Genomic DNA, 20670 nt, shown 5'->3' with positions numbered 1-20670 from the left:
CCTGTGTCAGTGCGGTGTGGAGGTGGTCAGTCTGTGGACTTGGTGAGGAGTTCGGGAAGTCCAGGTTGCTTTGATAGAGGCCTTCAGCTTGTCTGAATTGTTGGTCTGGTGTCTCATCTTTCTCTTGACAATACTCCATAGAGAATCTATGAGGGATTGTCCATGGCGCCAATCAAATCCAGTAGCACCAGCAAACTAGGTACTAGTACTTTTGGCACTGTGGGCAGGTAGCAAGTACTGCTGGAAAAGGAAGTCATCATCTCCATAAAGCTTGTTAGCAGATGGAAGCATGAAGTGCTCTAAAATCTCCTGGTAGATGGCTCAAATCATCACTGGACTTCAAGCAGCTTGGATTCTGTGAATTACCACCAAGTTGTGCACTGCACTTCCTCTGGATGTTATCCAGAGTGCCCTCTGAGACAGAATGTCTTCTATGGACATCAGCAACTCAATTTTAGTTCAGTTGAATTAAATTTATTTATGGAACACCAAATCACAACAAACACAATCACAAATCACAACAAAGACATCTCACACTGGTAAGATCTAACCTTACCAGTGCAGCTGTTGGGTGTCTTCAGGATCTTTTTGTGGACTAACTCCCACATTCCATTTGGATCATTTGCCATGACCATGTTTCCAAGTCCCTCACCCAGGATGCATGTAGATTCATTGGAAACAGTCAAACCAGATTAACTCTGGGACACGTTAGCAGATTTCAGTCTTCAGAACTTCTGCTCAATCTTTAAGTGTCCATTCAAACCTTAAACATTGGAAACATGTACTGACCATGCATTTGTGAAAGAGTCTCAGACAGGAACCTGATCACTGTCCTTGCTTACACTACCAGAACACCAGTATTATGTCCAGTACTGCAGCTTTGGATGCTGGGACCAGGATGTAGGAAGTGTTTTTCAAAGCCAAGGATTACTGAGCCATTTTCACCATGGATACTAACTCTGTGGAGACCAGTGTAGTCAACATAACCAAGCCTGTTCATGTGCCAGTGGTCAACCTAAAACCTCTTACGACCACTGGAGCATCACCTGCAGGACAGTCGACGCTGAGTGAAGCTGCAAGCAACAGCAAGTCTTTGGAAGCGGGAGGAAGACCCCCCCCCCACACACACACACAGAAAAGACTAGGCGGGAGGAGAACCTTCAGTAGTGGGAACCATCAAGACACCACGCTGCCTGTAAGCAAAGTTTGTGTGTGTTGGCAGTTGGTTCAGTCTGTGGGGGTTTATTAGTGTAAGCAGATTAAGAAAGTCTGCATGTCAGCATGCTGTGTGTGTGTGTGTTCTCTATTCTTTGTAATATTTCTATGTAATATGATAAAATATATAAAATACATATTTTAAATATGTTTTGAATCTATTTTTAACACATTTTATATACCATGCATGCAAACAGTCAGGGCCATAAATATTTGGACATTTTCTGTTTTTGGAATTTCCTTTTCTTTGTAATGACTGTAAATCACTTCAGCATGGGTCACAGCTGCGTCACACTTCCTGCCCTTTTCCCAAGAACTACAGTATACAACCATACCAACAAAAAGAGTGTTTGCAGCAAGGAGAGAGGGCGAAACAAACAAAGACACAAGCCATGCTTATCGGAGGCGGGGCTCAGGATGATGGAAGTGATTTTACACAAGTCACTGTGATTATTATTTCAACGTACGTGTGCATGTGTATGTGAGCAAACAGAGTCTTTGTGCAGAGTGTGAAACAGGACAATAGATCAATAACATGACTGAACGTGAGGAGTTGCATCAGTGCCACGTCACTTCAAACTGAGACGTGCCCATGCAGCAAACCATCGATTTCTATTTACTCACTAGATGGAGGTCCGGGGTGATCCACTCATTTGCTGGCTGTTGCCAGAGCACCGCCATCTTGGTTAGTGTCTGACAACCAGACATAGAAATTGGCCAGCGTGATTGATAGGCGTGGTCGAGATACACAGGCAGGTAGTCAAAAACACGATGAGGCAAACAGAGCAAGGCAAGTAAACACAAGGAACTGAGCTGGAAAGAGGCACCAGGCACACCAGTCTGGCGAATGAGCAGAGCAGAATGAAGAGCTTATAAACACCCAGGTGATGAGGTGCAGATTGAAAGCAGGTGTGCATGGAATGCTCCAGAATGCGGGTGTGGCCAGAGAGAGAAGAAACCCACCACCAAGAATCAGGAGAGACAGACAAGAGAGACAGGGACAGATAAACCCAAGCAAAAAAAAAAAAAAAAACCCTAGCACAAAAATAACCATACAGAGAAAACAACAGAACCATGACAAAACAAACCAAAGTGTGAAAACAAAACAAGGCAAAACTAAAAAAAAAGGCAAAAGAGTGGACAGAGACGTCTGGACACAAATGCAGGACTCCAACTCACAACTCTGAATTTTAAGATCATTTACTGGTTGGTAAAGCAGGGTCCGGTACACAAAAAAGCAGTCCAAGATCAGCAAACAATTCAGGTACATTGGGCAATAAGGAGTGGTCAAAAAACAGGCAGGTGGTCAAAAATACAATGTGGCAAGCAGGACTAGAAAAACAAGAATAGCGAAGGCGCAATGATCTGGCAGTGAACTAGTGCAACCAGTGAAGCTTATATACACCCTGGTGATGAGCTACATATTAGAAGCAGGTGTGTGGAAAGCTCCAGAAAAGAGTGTGACCCAACAGTGTGCACCGCTCACCACCAAGCACAAAGAGAGACAGACAAGAGAGAGAGATAGCGAAAGACAAAGCCCAAGTAGGAAAAACACAGCAAGAGAAGTAACACACAGAAAAAAACAAAACAAATCAAACTAAATTAAACAGGGCAAAAACAGAACAAGCATGATACACAAAGTCCAAATCATGACAAAGTCACTACTTTACAGAATACACATAGGCACTAAAAAAATAAATCATTTTCTAACCTTTATTCAGCAATTTTAGTCATTTCTCCACATCATTTACGAGGTCTGTGAGAAAAGTATCGTACCTTCTTATTTTTTTTCAAAAACTATATGGATTTGATTCATGTTTTTACGTCAGCCAAGCTTGAACCTTCGTGTGCATGCGTGAGTTTTTCCACGCCTGTTGGTTGCGTCATTCACCTGTGGGCAGGCTTTGAGTGAGCACTGGTCCACCCCTCTCGTCGTTTCATTGCGAGGAAATGGCGGAATGATTTGGGCTTTTTTTCCATCAGAATTTTTTCAGAAGCTGTTACCTACCTACCTACCTACCTACCTATCTATCTATCTCGGCTTTCAGTGCTTACCAGTCGAGTGAGTATAAGAGAAATTGTGGAGAGCTGGGCATGTCCCAACTTGTCCTCTGGCACTCCGAAACGGAGGTGTTCCTTTGTCTCGCTTCATCAGCGAATCGGTCGTGACGCACGAAGCCTCTGCGCGGCTTTCCATGACAAAATCTCTTGTTAAAAGTGAAATCTGCCGGAAAATGGCTGATGTCCAGCTCTTGTGATAACCAGAGAAATTGCACACGACAGTCCCAGCTCCACACAGCCATCCGTTTAGAAATGATGTGGTGGTTTCTGCCTCTCGATGGCGGCTCGGAGCGCGGCGCGCCATGCGCCATTGTGGGCCGTCCTTAAAGCTGTAGTAACACTCCTTATTCTCTGTGAAGCCCGTAAAATTTTCACCGAAAGCCAGATAAATTTTTCGAATGGTTTCCAGCTGCCTGTCTCTAACAGTTTCTGAAAAAATTCTGATGGAAAAAAAGCCCAAATCATTCCACCATTTCCTCGCAATGAAACAACGACGAGAGGGGTGGAGCAGTGCTCACTCAAAGCCTGCCCACAGGCGAATGATGCAACCGACAGGCGTGGAAAAACTCACGCATGCGCACGAAGGTTCAAGCTTGGCTGACGTAAAAACATATGAATCAAATCCATATAGTTTTTGAAAAAAATAAAAAGGTCCGTTACTTTTCTAACAGACCTCGTATATTACATATAATACACACTTATGAAAGCTCACTCTCCAATTTATTTTTTATTTACTTAACCTTTATTTAACCAGCTGATACTCTTTTGTCAACTTGTCGCAGCACCTGAACACTGCACAAAACAGCATTTTCAGATCCCAAGTTTAAGTCAGGGTATCATAGATTTCTATTTAATCTAACGACACGGAATAACTCTAAGCAAGATGGTGGCTGTTAGTCACAGCTCAAAGGCTGCATCCACCATCTCATGGATTAAATAGAATTTGATGCAGCAAACCCATGAGCAGCCCACCCCACAGGAACACCTCATGCACTACTGTGCCCCTCTAAGTTTGAGGCCCTTGCTCAAGCCCAAGCAGAAAAAACCCTAGCTAGAAAATAACCATACAGAGAAAATGACAGAACCATGACAAAACAAACCAAAGCGTGAAAACAAAACAAGGCAAAAACTCATATCCTGACAGTAACCCCCCCTCCCCGCCGAAGGGCCTTCCCCAGATGGCCCAAGCACACGCAGCAGGATAAGAACCATGAAAGTCCCGGATGAGAGAGAGGTCCAGGATGAAGCGGGAGGGAATCTATGACCACTCCTTGGGCCTGTAGCCCCCCCCCGGCCAACCAAATACTGGAAACCGCAGCACCTCCGACAGGAAGCCAGGAGCTGACGCACAGAAAAGACCGGCGGCGCACCCCCCCCACAACAGGTTTGACATGACTGACATGGAAAGTAGGGTGTATACGCATGGATCCAGGTAAACGAAGACAGACAGAGACAGGCTTAATGACTTTGGACACGGGGAAGGGACCAATGAACCTGGGAGCCAGTTTCTGAGGAACGACCATGCCCCTCTAAGTTTGAGGCTGTGCTCCAGACCCACTCCTTGGTCCACAGGACCACAGCTGCACCACTGCACAAGACTCCATCCCGTGGCCACGCCCACAACATGAGTCACTTTCTTGTGGGATGCTAGAGGGCATTCAGGGGTAATGGCCAGAGACCCCCAAGCATACACCAGTTGGCCTCCAGCGGTTTCCCCAGTTCATGACCACGAGTAAGAGTTGATCAGTGGATAAGTCTTGCATCAGACTCGATGGTCAGGAATGGTTGGACACAAATGCAAGACTCAGACAAACAGCTCTGTGGTTCAAAAAGGTTTAGCCAAGTATCAAACAGAGGTCGTACACGTGAAGGCAGTCCAAAGCAAGCAGCAGTACAAAAACATCAGGCAGAGACAGAGTCAGGTAAACAGGCTGGTGATCAAAAAAATGGCAAGGCAAGCAGGCCTAGGAAAACACACAAACAGAGCTGGAAAGAAAGCATGCATCGATCTGGTGAGGGACTAGTGAAACCCGTGAACCTTAAATACACCCAGGTGATGAGCTTCAGATTAGGAACAGGCATGCATGGAAAGTACCAGAACGAGGGTGTGGCCAGACAGAGTGAAATGCCCACCACCAAGCACCAAGAAGAAGACAAGAGAGATATGGACAGAGAAAAGCAAAGCAGGAAAAAGACCAGCAAGAGAACTAACATGCAGAGAAAACTAACCAAACAAAACTAAACAAAGTAAAACAGACCAAACGACAAGCAAAAATCCAAACCCTGACAACTTGGACTTCATTTCCAGCAGTCGTTAGCAAATATAAAACAGTATGATACTGCACAGTAAATCTGCCTGGAGTAGGCAGTTCTTAAGAACTGAATGACAGTACAAGAGGAACACGAGTGATGGACACCACCAAGACACCCAGACAGTTATAGGGTTTTGTGGGTGTGATTGGAGAAACTGTTCATTGCTCAGCATTTGTCTGATCCAGCAGAAGTTCCACAGCTTCATGAATGAACAGAGGAGGGTTTGTTTGTCTGTATGTATCCCTGTGACAGACTGCCATCCTTTGCAGGGTGAACTCCATCTCACGCCCTGTGACTGCTTAGATAGACTCCAGCCTCCCCGTGACCCTTGATTGGAGTAAGCAGGTATAGAAAATGAATGAATGAAACAGAGGAGAGTTTGAGTCTCCCATGTGCCTTCTGGCAAGCTGTAGCTAAAATTTCACATCTTTTGAAGGAAGTCCTTTTCTGTTCCACTATGAAACTATACAACTGATAAATGTGATTCCTGTCTTTTTGTCTTACTGTCTTGTAAACTTTCCCCTTCACTCTTGCTGATATTTTGCGGTCACAAATCACTCCTGCCACCTTTCTCCATCCACTCCACCCTGCCTGCACTCTCTTCTTCACCTCTCTACCACATTCTCCATTACTTTGGACAGTTGCCCCGACATATTTAAACTCATCTACTTTCACCACTTCTACTCCTTGTAACCACACTAATTCCACTGGGCTCCCTCTCATTCACACCCATGGACTCAGTCTTGCTTCTAGAAGCAAGACTGTAGAAGCATTTGATCCTTGGTGTAATCCCACCTCCACCTTGAATGAGTCTGTCATTCTTACTGCGCATCTCACCACTGTCACACTTTCCTTGTACATGTCCTGTACAACACACACCTACTTCTCTGCCACTCCAGACTTCCTCATACAATACCACAGCTCTTCTTGAGGCACCCTATTATAAGCTTTTTCTAAGTCCACAAACACACAATGTAACTCCTTCTGGCCTTCTTTATACTTCTCCATCAGTATTCTCAGAGAAAACATTGCATCTGTAGTGCTCTTTCTCGGCATGAAACCATATTGCTGCTCCCAGATCTTCACCTGTTTTCTAAGCCTAGCTTCTACTACTCTTTCCCATAACTTCATGCTGTGGCTGATAAACTTTATGCCTCAGTAGTTACTGCAGGTCTGCACGTCACCCTTGTTCTTAAAAATAAGAACCAGCACACTTTATCTCCACTCCTCATTATCCTCTCACTTTCCAAGATTTTATTAAACAATCTTGATAGATAGATAGTCTTTATTGTCATTGTTACTTTTTACAAAGTCACAGCGAAATTGAAAGTGCTTTGGCTCGTGAGTTAAGAGCAATAAATAGTTTAAGAACATATAAAATAATGAAACATATTACACTGGCTATGAACAGGAATAAAACATCTAAAAGAATAAAACATATATTGCACTGTTTATGGACAGGAATGGTACGGTCACAGGTTGCACTGGGTGAAAAAGACTCCCACCAGATATATTGCCTACTGAACATACTATTTCACCTTGAAGAATTAAGTGCCATGATTGCCTTTGGATAGAAACTATTTTTTAGACGGTTTGTTAGAAACTCTACTACCATCTCTTCTAGACATTTCTATGCCTCCACTGGAATGTCATCTGGACCAACTGCCTTTCCACTCATCATCCTCTTCATAGCTGCCCTCACGTCACCCTTAGTAATCTCTTGTACTTCCTGATTTACTCTCACCACATCATCCAGCCTTTTTTCTCTCTCATTTTCTTCATTCATCAGCTCCTCAAAACATTCCCTCCACCTTCTCAACACACTCACCTCACTTGTCAGCACATTACCATCTGCATCTTTTACCACCCTAACCTGCTGCACATCCTTTCCAGCTCTGTCCCTTTGTCTGGCCAATTGGTACAACTCCTTTTCTCCTTCTTTACTATTCAACTTCTTGTACAGCTCAATAAATACCTTTTACTTAGCTTTTAATATTTCTTTTTTCACCTTATGCCGCATCTCCTTGTACTCCTGTCTGCTTTCTTTATCTCTCTGACTGTCCCAATTCTTTTTGCCAACATCTTTCTCTTTATGCTTTCCTGGCCCTCTTCGTTCCACAATTTAATTTCAATTCAGTTTATTTCATTTATATAGCTCCAAATCACAACAAAGTTGCCTCAAGGCCCTTCACACAAGGAAGGTTACACCGTCTCCTGTGTGCTTGCTCTAGGCCCTAGAGCAAACACACAGGAGACAGTGGTAAGGAAAAACTCCCTCTGATGATACTGAGGAAGAAACGTCAAGCAGACCAGAGTCAAAGAGGTGACCCTCTGCTTGGGCCATACTACCGACACACTTGACAACACAAATTTACAGAAAATTTAGGGAGTCCATGCTCTTGTCCAGGATGGGAGGCTGGCTGAGGAGGTGGGGGGGGGTGTTGGTCCACAGATCCCATCTATTTCATAACCTTTACAGAAGAAGATACACACTCCCACTTATGGATGGAGCCATACCTCGGACAGACAGAAAAAACTGAATCAGGAGGCAGAAAGACTAAAAATAAGGTGTAATTCCACCACCAAGTCTCCTTGTCTTCCTTCCGCTTTCCAGATGTCACACCCAGTACCTTCCTAGTTGTCTCCTTCACCACATCTGCAGTAAATCTCCAGCCATTTCCATCCTTTGCAAAATCAACAGCCATCTGTCCTTGCCCATTCCTATCCTTGATACCATATCTACCCATTACTTCCTCATCACCTCTGTTCCCTTCACCAACATGCCCATTGAAGTCTGCTCTTATCACCACTCTTTCATGCTTGGGTTCACTCTCCACCACCTCATCTAAGTCACTCCAGAAATCTTCTTTCTCCTTCATCTCGCAACCTACCTGTGGGGCATATGCACTGATGATATTCATAGTCACCCCTTCAGTTTCCAACTTCACACCACTTTGTATCTTGCACACAAAATATGTCTATCTTTCTTCTCTCCATCATTTCAGCCAGCTCTCCCCCTTTACCAGTCATACTGCCAACATTCAAAGTCCACACTCTCACTTCCACCCTTCTACTTTTCCTCTTCTCCCGCTCTCTGTGGACACATTCTACTCCTTCTTCTTTGCCCAGCAGTAGCCCAATTTCCTCCGGCACCCTGTTGGGCAATGGCACCAGTCGTCGTTAACCTGGATCTCGACTGATCCGGGATAATATGTACTTTGCATGGTTGGATTGGCTTGTTTTATGAGGGATGCCCTTCCTGACACAGCCCCACTCATTTATCCGGGGTTGGGACCGACACTTTTGTATTCAATTTTCAAATTAATTAAATCACAACAAAGTTCCCTCAAGGCATTTCACACAAGTAAGGTCTAACCTTACCAACCCCAAGAGCAAGCACACAGGCGACAGTGGTAAAGAATAACTCCCTCTGATGATTTGAGGAAGAAGCCTCAAGCAAACCAGACTCAGAGGGGTGACGCCCTGCTTGGGCCATGCTACCGACACAACTGACAATACAAATATACAGAAAACTTTTGGGAGTCCATGCTGGTGTCCAGGATGGGAGGCTTGCAGAAAAAGATGCCTATTCCCACTTCTAGATGGAGCCGCACCTCAAAGAGAGAGAAAAACAGAATCAGGTGGCAGAAAGACAACAAATACAGCATAATTTGTCAGCATTAAGCAGCAAGAAATACTAAGGTGATCGCTTGCCACTAGCCCTAAGCTTCACTAAAAGCTCCAGACATTAGATAAAGTTGAGGCCACGGCCCACTCTGTTTGCTAATAAAATTAATTTAAAATGGTAGGAAGCTTGTAACAGAATCTTAAAATCTGATTTCACAGGGACAGGAAGCCAGTGAAGGGATGCCAAAATGGGTGCAATGAAAGTTCAAGCAGAAAGTTCAAACTTTCTGCTTCCTGTCAAATGTCTGGCAGCAGCATTTTGAACCAATTGGAGAGCCCTAATGCTGGACTGCAGTAAACCAAAAAATAGAACATTGCAGTAGTCCAAACTAGAAGAAACAAATGCATGAAACAGGGTCTCAGCAGAAGCCATAGACAGGATGGGATGAATCTTTGCTATATTTCGCAGGTGGAAGAAAGCAGTCAACGTACTATCTCTAATGTGGAAGTCAAAGTGAAACGCAGGATCAAAAATTACCCCAAGGTTCCTCACTTTGTCAGTGTGATGTATGACACACAAGTCTAGACTAAGCGTTAGCTGGGCAAATTGATGCTGATGTCTCACTGGACCAAGAACCATCATTTCAGTCTTATCAGAGTTTAAACGACATAACTCAGCCACATGGGGTGAGCAGCCAGTACATTCTGAGTGCCGGTCCCAAGCCCGGATAAATGAGGAGGGTTGCGTCAGGAAGGGCATCCGGCGTAAAACAAGCCAGCCCAACTATGCAGACTAAGAATCGAATTTCCATACCAGATCAGTCGCGGCCCGGGTTAACGACGTCCGCCATCGGTGCTGTTGCCCAACAGGGTGCCGGTGGAAACTGGGCTACTGCTGGGCGAACACGATGAAGAAGAGGAGGAGAAAGTTTCCACAAACAGCGGGAGAAGAAGAAAACTAGAAGGGTGGAAATGAGAGTGGGGACTTTGAATGTTGGTAGTATGACTGGTAAAGGGAGAGAGCTGGCTGATATGATGGAGAGGAGAAAGGTAGACATATTGTGTGTGCAAGAGACCAAGTGGAAGGGAAGTAAGAGCAGGAGCATCGGCGGTGGGTGCAAGTTGTTGTACCATGGTGAGGACAGGAAGAGAAATGGTGTTGGGGTCATTTTAAAGGAAGAGTATGTTAAAAGTGTGTTGGAGGTTAAGCGAGTGTCTGACAGGGTGATGAGTGTGAAGTTGGAAATTGAAGGGGTGATGATGAATATCATCAGTGCATATGCCCCACAAGTAGGTTGTCTGATGAAGGAGAAAGAAGATTTCTGGAGTGTGTTAGATGAGGTGGTGGAGAGTGTGCCCAAGCATGAAAGAGTGTTCATAGGAGCAGACTTCAATGGCCATGTTGGTGAAGGGAACAGAGGTGATGAGGAAGTAATGGGTAGATATGGTATCAAGGATAGGAATGGGGAAGGACAGATGGTAGTTGATTTTGCAAAAAGGATGGAAATGGCTGTGGTGAATACTTTCAGAAACAGGGAGGAGCACAGGGTAACATAAGAGTGGAGGAAGGTGCACACAGGTGGACTACATTTTTTATAGGAGATGCAAGCTAAAAGAAATCAGAGACTGTAAGGTGGTGGCAGGAGAAAGTGTTGTTAGACAGCATAGGATGGTTGTTTGTAGGATGACTTTAGAGGTAAAGAAGAAGAGAGTGAGAGCTCAACAAAGGATCAGATGGTGGAAGCTGAAGGAGGAAGACTGTTGTGTGAAATTTAGCGAGCAGGTGAGAGAAGCACTGGTTCGAGGGAAATGCAGCACTGAGATCTAACAGCACCAGAACCGTAGTGGTGTCCAAATCCATTGCAAGCAGACTATCATTCATCACTTTAAGCTGGGCAGACTCTGTATGATATTTTCAAACATTGTTCTCGGCTCCAGCTCAAACTGTACGACAAAACCGCAGGGTGTAAAAGTTCAGAGCACAGGATTTATGTTTTCACACTGTACGGCCCAATGCTCTGATGCGATCTGACTACTCACATTGTTCGTTCAGAAACCACACGTCAGACCCGTGTTTGCGGAAGCAAAACATAAACAGAAGTTTTTTCTTTTTTTTCAAACTTCATTGACATTTCTTATTTTTTACAAAAAACTGTTGATGAGAGACATCAAAGTTTTAACAACAACAAAAAACAAAACAAAAAAAAATACAAGACTTTACATGAGTTGAAGGGGGAAAAGAAACAGAAGCTCCTCTCCCAAAGAGATGATCAGTGTTTATGCTCTCTCCGGTATTTGCACATCAGCTCATTGGACGCTTGTAGCGCTGCTTCATCAGCGTGATACCCTGACGAGGGCCAACCAAAATATCAAACAGGTTTGATTTTCATCCAACCATACGGTTGCTGATCGGGAGGTGGTCGTGAGAGGTTAAACGCAGCTCGTTACTCCATGTATACTACATGATGCAGGACGCACAAGTAGAATATGATGATCCACTGTATCAAATGCAGCACTGAGATCTAACAGCACCAGAACTGTAGTGGTGTCTGAATCCATTGTAAGCAGAAGATCATTCACCACTTTAGTGAGAGCCGTCTCTGTGGAATGATATTTTCTAAAAGCAGACTGCAGCGGCTCAAAGAGATTATTCTCAGTAAGATTGTCCGCGAGCTGCCATGAAACCACTTTTTCCAGAATTTTAGAGCAAAATGATAGATTTGATGTCGGCCTATAGTTTTTCAATATACTAGGGTTGTGTATTTATATGGTGGTGTGGAGAGTTTGCAGGGTCGGCATCAGTCCTCTGATGCCATTCATTGGGTTTTGAGATCAAAAAACATGAGGAGAAAGATATTCCTTTCTATTCCTTGCTCACGCTGAGTGTTTTTGTCCAGCATGTAAATGCGTCACAACCACTTGTTTGTATCTCATCATATGACATAATCATTTTCTATATCTGCTTACTCCAAGGGTCGGGGGGGGGGCGGCTGGAGCCTATCCCAGCAGCCACTGAGAGGCCTGGACAGGCCACCAGTCCTTTGCAGTTACATAATGTCAATAATCATATTAATCATTAATCCATTGATTGTCGTCATCTCTCAGTCATCCTGAGCCGTGATTGGTTGATGTTAGATTAATCATCCTGTGAGGTCTGCAGAATGCACAGAGCATTTTCATGCTCTCTGCATGCATGAATGAGTCATTTCGCTCATTCCTCTGGTAGTTTCCTAAATTAATTTATTTGTTTGTAACTTTGGCTCCCAGAATATGACTGAAACCATTGATTAATCGAGTGACCATCTTTGGGTCTTGATACAACTAGACATGGTGTCCTGTGGCAATTCCAGTCTGGCCGCCTCTTGTGTATGTGCTGGATTCCTCCCACCATCAAAACCATCATCATCAGGTTTGTGCTTCTCCCACAACAGTTGACCCCAGCACTGTTCACAGACCTAGTCCATGGATGATGCGCATAGACATTAATGGCTCACAGAGTCAGACAGGAAGCGCCAGGACCCTAAAGACTTGAACCTTCATTCTCCTACAAAGATATCAACATCAGCAAATGCCCCTGAACTTTGACCTCATGACTCTATTAGAGAATTTCCAGGTGTTGCTGGATCTCAAAGGCCGAGGTCTCAGAGACATGACGGTCACTGCTGGGATCAGTGAATGTCTCTCTACAAGTTCAACAATTTCCAGGAAGTCCCTGAAAGCCTAGATCTTAGTCTAGATGCAGGATTGCCACACACCAAGACAATGATTCTTCACTCAGCTTCTCAACTGCTACAATCAGAGAATCCACTGATTCCACACAGATCACAGTATTGTCTGTGAAGTCAAACTCAGTGAATATTTCCAAGGAAGATTGTTTAATAAAATCTTGGAAAGTGAGAGGATGCCTGGGGAGTGGAGATGAAGTGTGCTGGTTCCTATTTTCAAGAACAAGGGTGATATGCAGAGCTGCAGTAACTCGGAGTAACTTAGAAAAGGAGAAAGAGGTTTGCGAAAAAGTTTTGGGATAGTCATAGAGATGAAGAAAGTAGACAGGAGTACAAGGAGATGCGGCGTAAGGTGAAAAGAGAAGTGGCAAAAGCAAAGGAAAAGGCATATGGCGAGCTGTACAAGAAGTTGAATAGTAAGGAGGGAGAAAAAGACTTGTACCGATTGGCCAGACAAAGGGACAGAGCTGGAAAGGATGTGCAGGAGGTTAGGGTGGTAAAACATGCACATGGTAATGTGCTGACAAGTGAGGAGTGTGTGCTGAGAAGGTGGAGGGAATATTTTGAAGAGCTGATGAATAAAGAAAATGAGCAAGAGAAAAGGCTGGATGATGTGGTGAGAGTAAATCAGGAAGTAAAATAGATTAGCAAGGACGAAGTGAGGGCTGCTATGAAGAGGATGAAGAGTGGAAAGGCAGTTGGTCCAGATGACATTCCACTGGAGGCATGGCAATGTCTAGGAGAGATGGCAGTAGAGTTTCTAACCAGATTGTTTAATAAAATCTTGGAAAGTGAGAGCATGCCTGAGGAGTGGAGACGAAGTGTGCTGGTTCCTATTTTCAAGAACAAGGGTGATGTGCAGAGCTGCAGTAACTACAGAGGCATAAAGCTGATCAGCCACAGCATGAAGTTATGGGAAAGAGTAGTAGAAGCTAGGCTTAGAAAACAGGTGAAGATCTGTGAGCAGCAATATGGTTTCATGCCGAGAAAGAGCACTACAGATGCAATGTTTGCTCTGAGAATACTGTTGGAGAAGTACAGAGATGGCCAGAAAGAGTTACATTCTGTGTTTGTGGACTTAGAAAAAGCTTATAATAGGGTGCCAAGAGAAGAGCTGTGGTATTATATGAGGAAGTCTGGAGTGGCAGAGAAGTATGTTAGGGTAGTGCAGGACATGTACAAGGACAGTGTGACAGCGGTGAGATGTGCAGTAGGAATGACAGACTCATTCAAGGTGGAGGTGGGATTACACCACGGATCAGCTCTGAGTCCTTTCTTGCTCGCAGTGATGGACAGATTGACGGATGAGATCAGACAGGAGTCTTCATGGACTATGATGTTTGCAGATGACATTGTGATCTGCAGTGAGAGTAGCGAGCAGGCCGAGTCAATTTTCAATTTATTACATTTTGTATAGCCCCAAATCACAACAGAGCTGCCTCGAGGTCCTTCACATAAGTAAAGTCTAAACTTACCAACCCCTAGAGCAGGGGTGGCCAAGTTCGGTCCTCGAGAGCCACATTCCTGACACTCTTAGTTGTCTCCCGGCTCCAACACACCTGAATCCAATGAAAGGCTCATTAAAAGTCTGCTTTCATTGGATTCAGGTGTGTTGGAGCAGGGAGACAACTAAGAGTGTCAGGAATGTGGCTCTTGAGGACTGAACTTGGCCACCCCTGCTCTAGAGCAAGCACACGGGTGACAGTGGTAAGGAAAAAGTCCCTCAAATGATAATGAGGAAGAAACCTCAAGTAGTTCAGACTCAGAGGAGTGACCCACTGCTTAGGCCATTCTATCAGGTACAAGGTTTTTACAAAGTTTTACAAAGCTGATGAAACAGAAAACAGGAAATCAAAACATCCAGTCAAGTCTGGAGATGTGAAGATACACACTGGAGCACAGGGGAATGAAAGTCAATTGGAGCAAGACTGAGTACGTGTGTGAATGAGAGGGAGTGACGAGGATGGACAGGATTAGGAATGAATACTGTATATCAGAGGGACAGCTAAGGTGGATTTGGACATATGCAGAGGAGGGTCCCAGGGTATATAGGGAGAAGGATGCTGAGGATGGAACCACCAGGCAGTAGAAGAAGAGGGAGGACAAAGAGGAGGTTTATGGATGTGCTGAAGGAGGACATGCAGGTGGTTGGTGAGATAGTGGAAGATACAGAGGACAGGGTGAGATGGAAACGATTGATTTGCTGTGGCGCCCCCTAATGGGAGCAGCCGGAAAATGATTAAGAAGGCCTTGTTGACTCAGTGTGACATCATCACTTCATTATGAAGTCATTCATATCAATGAGTCACAAATATTTTGCTGATCAATATATGCAATACACCACCCCCACCCCCCCCCACAGACACACACGCACACACATACACACACAACATTGAAAACAATACCCTGCATTTCAATGGACTTGGTCTCATTGGTTTCATAATTTCAAAGGCTCAACTAACTACTGGCATGTTTTAATTAAACGTGTGGCATTCATGTGCACTCTGATAACCTGTAGTTTCTCTCTGCAGCTGAAGCCTGTATGCTGCCTTCAGGGACCTTGTTGCTGCAGGATGTATTTGCAGTGAAGGTGAAGCGCCGTCGAGCAGTGGGCCAGCAGACAGGGGGCGCTGTATTGGGTGTTGCTCTGTTTCACTGTGTGAGGGTGGGGAGGAGGCTGCAGGAAGAGACACTGCATCTCCACAATGCCTCCTCTGAACATGCCTACACCTGGTTCAACACCCTGAAGGAGGTGATCTCAGGTGAGAGCCGCATGCGTCTGACACTGTGAGGCATCCTGGGTGTCTCGCAAGGTAACACTATTCTTGTTGTTGTTGTTGTTATTATTATTATTATTATAACAACAGATATGACAGACAATCAGGTACAAAGTTCCAATGAGGGTTTCAAAGTGCTGTTGTCACCACTTTGCTTGAGGTTATCACGGGTTCAACCTTTTAGAACAAATCTGAGAGACACTTGGGAAACCGGATTTCGTGTTAGTTTTAAGTAAGACTTGAGACAATTGAAACAGGAAGCCTAACTTAACACAATGAGCTGGGCTTCATCTGAATACTCATACTTGTGAACTATATAGTAGAGGTGTCCGGATACTCCGTATGCATGTTGGAGTTGTGCAACAGTACTCGGATGATCTGTTACCTCCATAGTGTGCAAATGGACTTGATCCAGCCAGAGACCGATACCAGATAAAGAATTTTCCTGGAAAGCTCAAAGAACTCAGTGGTGGTAGTGGTGTCCAAATCCATTGCAAGCAGACTATCATTCATCACTTTAAGCTGGGCAGACTCTGTACGATATTTTCAGTCATTGTTCTCGGCTCCAGCTCAAACTGTACGACAAAACCGCAGGGTGTAAAAGTTCAGAGCACACGATTTATGTTCTCACACTATACGGCCCAATGCTCTGAGACGATCTGACTACTCACATTGTTTGTTCAAAAACCACACCTCGGACTCGTGTTTGCGGAAGCAAAACATAAACAGAAGTTTTTTCTTTTTTTTCAAACTTCATTTACATTTCTTATGCATGAAATGAAACCAACAGGGAGTGTCCCAGGGCAGTGGCACTGTACAAATACGTAAAACACAAAAACACAACTCACACAGTCTCACTGTAGCAGGTAAATAAAAAGAGTAAAATAATGTAGATAAAGTTCTGTGCATTGGGACAACCTGCTTAATCAGAAAGTTTAGCTTCATTTAACACTGTAATCACTTTTGGAATGAAGCTGTTTCTGAGTCTTCAGACATGTGTAACGTCTTCCTGAGGGCAAACATTCAAACAGTGAATGACCAGGCTGTGGCATTTTGTGGCTTTGGCATTTCCTGCAGAGATGGACGAGGACAGCGATGAGCTTTTGAGCTGTTAATCACTCTTGGTACTGCTGTTTCCAGTGTACCACACAGTACGCAGGCATGCTCTCGATGGTGGAACGGTAGAAAAGCACCAGCAGCTTCTCATGCAGGTTTTTCTTTTTAAGAAATCTGAGGATTTGTAGGCGCTGCTGTGCCTTCTTCACTTCATTTTTATCCCTCAAAATTCTACTCACCACACCCCATAATGACAACATGAGAAAAGTTCTTTTTTGAAATTTTTGCAGATTTATTACAAATAAACTAAGAAATCACATGTTCATAAGTATTCACAGCCTTTGCTTAACACTTTGTTGATGCACATTTGCCAGCAGTTACAGTCTCAAGTCTTCTTGAATATAATAATAATAATAATACATAAGTTTTATATAGCGCTTTTCATGAAACTCAAAGATGCTTTACAGGTGAAAAACATGTAGACAGTACAAACACACAGTATAAGGATAGGCAGGACAGAGGTAGGGAGAAACAACAGTACAATGAAAGACAACAAAGGGCAACAACAACAACAGATCTGGTGGGAGGAGATGGTGGTGGTTTATGGAACTGGAGAAGCAAGCCTTAGGTGTTATCCGTGGTCTGGAAAAGGGGGGTCTTGAGATGGTGTTTGAAGGATGGCAGTGAGTCAGACTCTCGGATGGCCAGGGGAAGGGAGTTCCAGAGGGTGTGGGCGGCGATGGAGAAGGCTCTGTCACCCAGGGTGCAGTACTTGGTCTTGATGGTGGGGGTGAGGAGGTTGGCATCCAAGGAGCGTAAACGGCGAGGAGGAGAGTGGCAGTGTAGGAGATCGGTGAGATACGGGGGGCGAGGTTATTTAGGGCTTTGTAAGTGATGAGGAGAATCTTGAAGTGTATACGAGGGCTGTCCATAAAGTATAGGTCCTTTTTATTTTTTTCAAAAACTATATGGATTTCATTCATATGTTTTTACGTCAGACATGCTTGAACCCTCGTGCGCATGCGTGAGTTTTTCCACGCCTGTCGGTGACGTCATTCACCTGTGAGCACTCCTTGTGGGAGGAGTCGTCCAGCCCCTCGTCGGAATTCCTTTGTCTGAGTTGTTGCTGAGAGACTGGCGCTTTGTTTGATCAAAACGTTTTATAAACCTGTGAGACACATCGAAGTGGACACGGTTCGAAAAATTAAGCTGGTTTTCGGTAAAAATTTTAACGGCTGATGAGAGATTTTGAGGTGATACTGTCGCTTTAAGGACTTCCCACGGTGCGAGACGTCACGCAGCGCTGTCAGGCGCTGTCGTCAGCCTGTTTCAAGCTGAAAACCTCCACATTTCAGGCTCTATTGATCCAGGACGTCGTGAGAGAACAGAGAAGTTTCAGAAGAAGTCGGTTTCAGTATTTTATCCGGATATTCCACTGTTAAAGGAGATTTTTTTAATGAAAGACGTGCAGACGGGTCCGCGCGTCGGGACGCAGCCGGCGCGGTGCGGCGGCACAGGAAAAACACCTCCGTGTTGATAACCATTTGTAAAATCCAGGCGGCTTTTGATGGCTTTCAGTGGAGTGAGTATATGAGAAATTGTTTAACAGCTGGACATGTTCCAACTTGTCCTTAAGGCTTCCAACGGAGGTGTTTTTCCTGTGGCGGAGCGTCGCGGCGGCTGCGAGCCGACGCTGCAATCCGCCCGCACGTCTTTCATTAAAAAAAATCTCCTTTAACAGTGGAATATCCGGATAAAATGCTGAAACCGACTTCTTAGGACCTATACTTTATGGACAGACCTCGTACGCTGTTTTATGGGAAGCCAGTGGAGTTGACGGAGGATAGGGATGATGTGTTCTCTGGAGGGGAAGCAGGTAAGCAGCCAAATTTACGGAGTGTGGCAAGGAGTTGGGTGGGGGGAGGCAGTTTAGGAACAAACTGTCGGAGTTGCGCCGATGTGTAGCAAAGTGACATGGCCGGGGCTGTGAAGAGGCAAGTGCTGGAGCTGGATGTTGTTGACAGTGGCTGGCGAAGGGAGAGATGGTGGAGCAGGATCAACAGCCAGATTGTGGCAGACGAAAGTGCCGGCTCACTTGGGGCCATCTGGGGCCGGAGACGAGGAGAGCTAGTGTAGCCGGCAGCAAGCTGGCTAGCCAGCTAACTCAGAGGCCGCGTTGGTCGGCTACCTGTTCAGGTCGGAGGGCAGCGGTCCCAGCCAGCTATTGCTAACCGCACCGGACAGATGGACAATTTGCCCGGATCTCCACCCCCCAACGAGCGGCAGTGGAGGTTTGCACCTGGACGGAGGGAGGGGCAGCAGTGATGGCTGCTCCTGACAGTCCTTTGGCAGTTCTCCAGCCAACAGATGGTGAGTAACCAGACAGCACATACACAGCCCCGGGGTCGTTCTGAAGCAGGATGGTTGTGGTTGTAAAATCCAGGTAAATTGATGAGTGATCCAGAAAAAGGTAGAGTTAATGAATGATCCAGGAAAAGGTAGAGTTTGTTCTAGCCGAGAAATCGTTGAAATCAAAAATGTTTGGTAGGAGAGCGAGAAGCGGCAGCCAAAAACGCGCCAGCGTCCACACGCTCTATTGCTATAGCATCATATCATCATATTATATTGCTATAATATGATGTCACAAGCTTGGTGCACCTATCTTTGGGCAGTTTGGTCCATTCATCTTTGCAGCACCTCTCAAGCTCCATCAGGTTGGATGGGGAGCGTCAGTGCACAGACATTTTCAGATCTCTCGAGATGTTCAATCAGATTCAGGTCTGAGCTCTGGCTGGGCCACTCAAGGACATTCACAGAGTTGTCCTGAAGACACTCCTTTGATATCTTGGCTGTGTTCTTAGGGTCATTGTCCTGCTGAAAGATGAACCGTCGCCCCAGTCTGAGGTCAAGAGCGCTCTGGAGCAGCTTTTCATGCAGGATGTCTCTGTACATTGTTGCATTCATCTTCCCTCAATCCTGACTAGTCTCCCAGTTCCTGCTGCTGAAAAACATCCCCACAGCATGATGCTGCCACCACCATGCTTCACTGTAGGGATGGTGCCTGGCTTCCTCCAAACATGATGCCAAAGAGTTCAATCTTTGTCTCATCAGACCAGAGAATTTTGTTGCTCCTGGTCTGAGAGTCCTTCAGGTACCTTTTGTCAAACTCCAGGTGGGCTGCCATGTGCCTTTTACTAAGGAGTGGGTTCTGTCTGGACACTCTACCATACAGGCCTGATTGGTTTCTTCCTGTTAAAAGGGAGTTTTTCCTTCCCACTGTAGCCAAGTGCTTGCTCACAGGGGGTCGTTTTGACCGTTGGGGTTTTACATAATTATTGTATGGCCTTGCCTTACAATATAAAGCACCTTGGGGCAACTGTTTGTTGTGATTTGGCGCTATATAAAAAAAATTGATTGATTGATTGATTGATTGGTTGATTGTTGCAGAGATGGTTGTCCTTCTGGAAGGTTCTCCTCTCTCCACAGTGGAATGCTGGAGCTCTGACAGAGTGACCATCAGGTTCTTGGTCACCTCCCTGACTATTTTCCTTCTCCCCCGATTGCTCAGTTTAGACGGGCGTCCAGCTCTAGGAAGAGTCCTGGTGGATCTGACCTTCTTCCATTGCAGATGATGGAGGCCACTGTGCTCATTGGGACCTTCAAAGCAGCAGAAATGTTTCTGTACCCTTCCCCAGACAATGTGCCTCCAGACAATCCTGTCTCTGAGGTCTACAGACAATTCCTTTGACTTCATGCTTGGTTTGTGCTCTGACTGTCAACTGTGGGACCTTATATGTAGACAGGTGTGTGTCTTTCCAAACCATGTCCAGTCAACTGAATTGACCCCAGGTGGACTCCAACTGAACTGTAGAAACATCTCAAGGATGATCAGTGGA

General features: G+C 45.1%; 1 protein-coding gene and 1 long non-coding RNA gene across 2 annotated transcripts in view; one reads left to right on the top strand and one right to left on the bottom strand.

Annotated features, from left to right (window-relative positions):
• cerkl (ceramide kinase-like) overlaps positions 1 to 20670 on the top strand; it is a 193987-nt gene that overhangs the window by 12370 nt on the left and 160947 nt on the right. The window contains exon 3 of the mRNA XM_034186121.1: positions 15473 to 15703. Coding sequence (XP_034042012.1) covers positions 15473 to 15703 — 231 coding nt within the window. The remainder of the gene's footprint in view (positions 1 to 15472; positions 15704 to 20670) is intronic.
• On the bottom strand, positions 222 to 17558 carry LOC117524362. The gene is made up of 3 exons (XR_004564753.1): positions 17547 to 17558; positions 12751 to 12757; positions 222 to 320 (listed from the first exon to the last, which is right to left on the bottom strand). It is a non-coding gene; the product is annotated as an uncharacterized LOC117524362 (long non-coding RNA).

Source organism: Thalassophryne amazonica, chromosome 14 (assembly GCF_902500255.1).
Source record: "Thalassophryne amazonica chromosome 14, fThaAma1.1, whole genome shotgun sequence".
Lineage (NCBI taxonomy): Eukaryota > Metazoa > Chordata > Actinopteri > Batrachoidiformes > Batrachoididae > Thalassophryne > Thalassophryne amazonica.
This window is presented reverse-complemented; position numbering and strand designations above follow the sequence as displayed.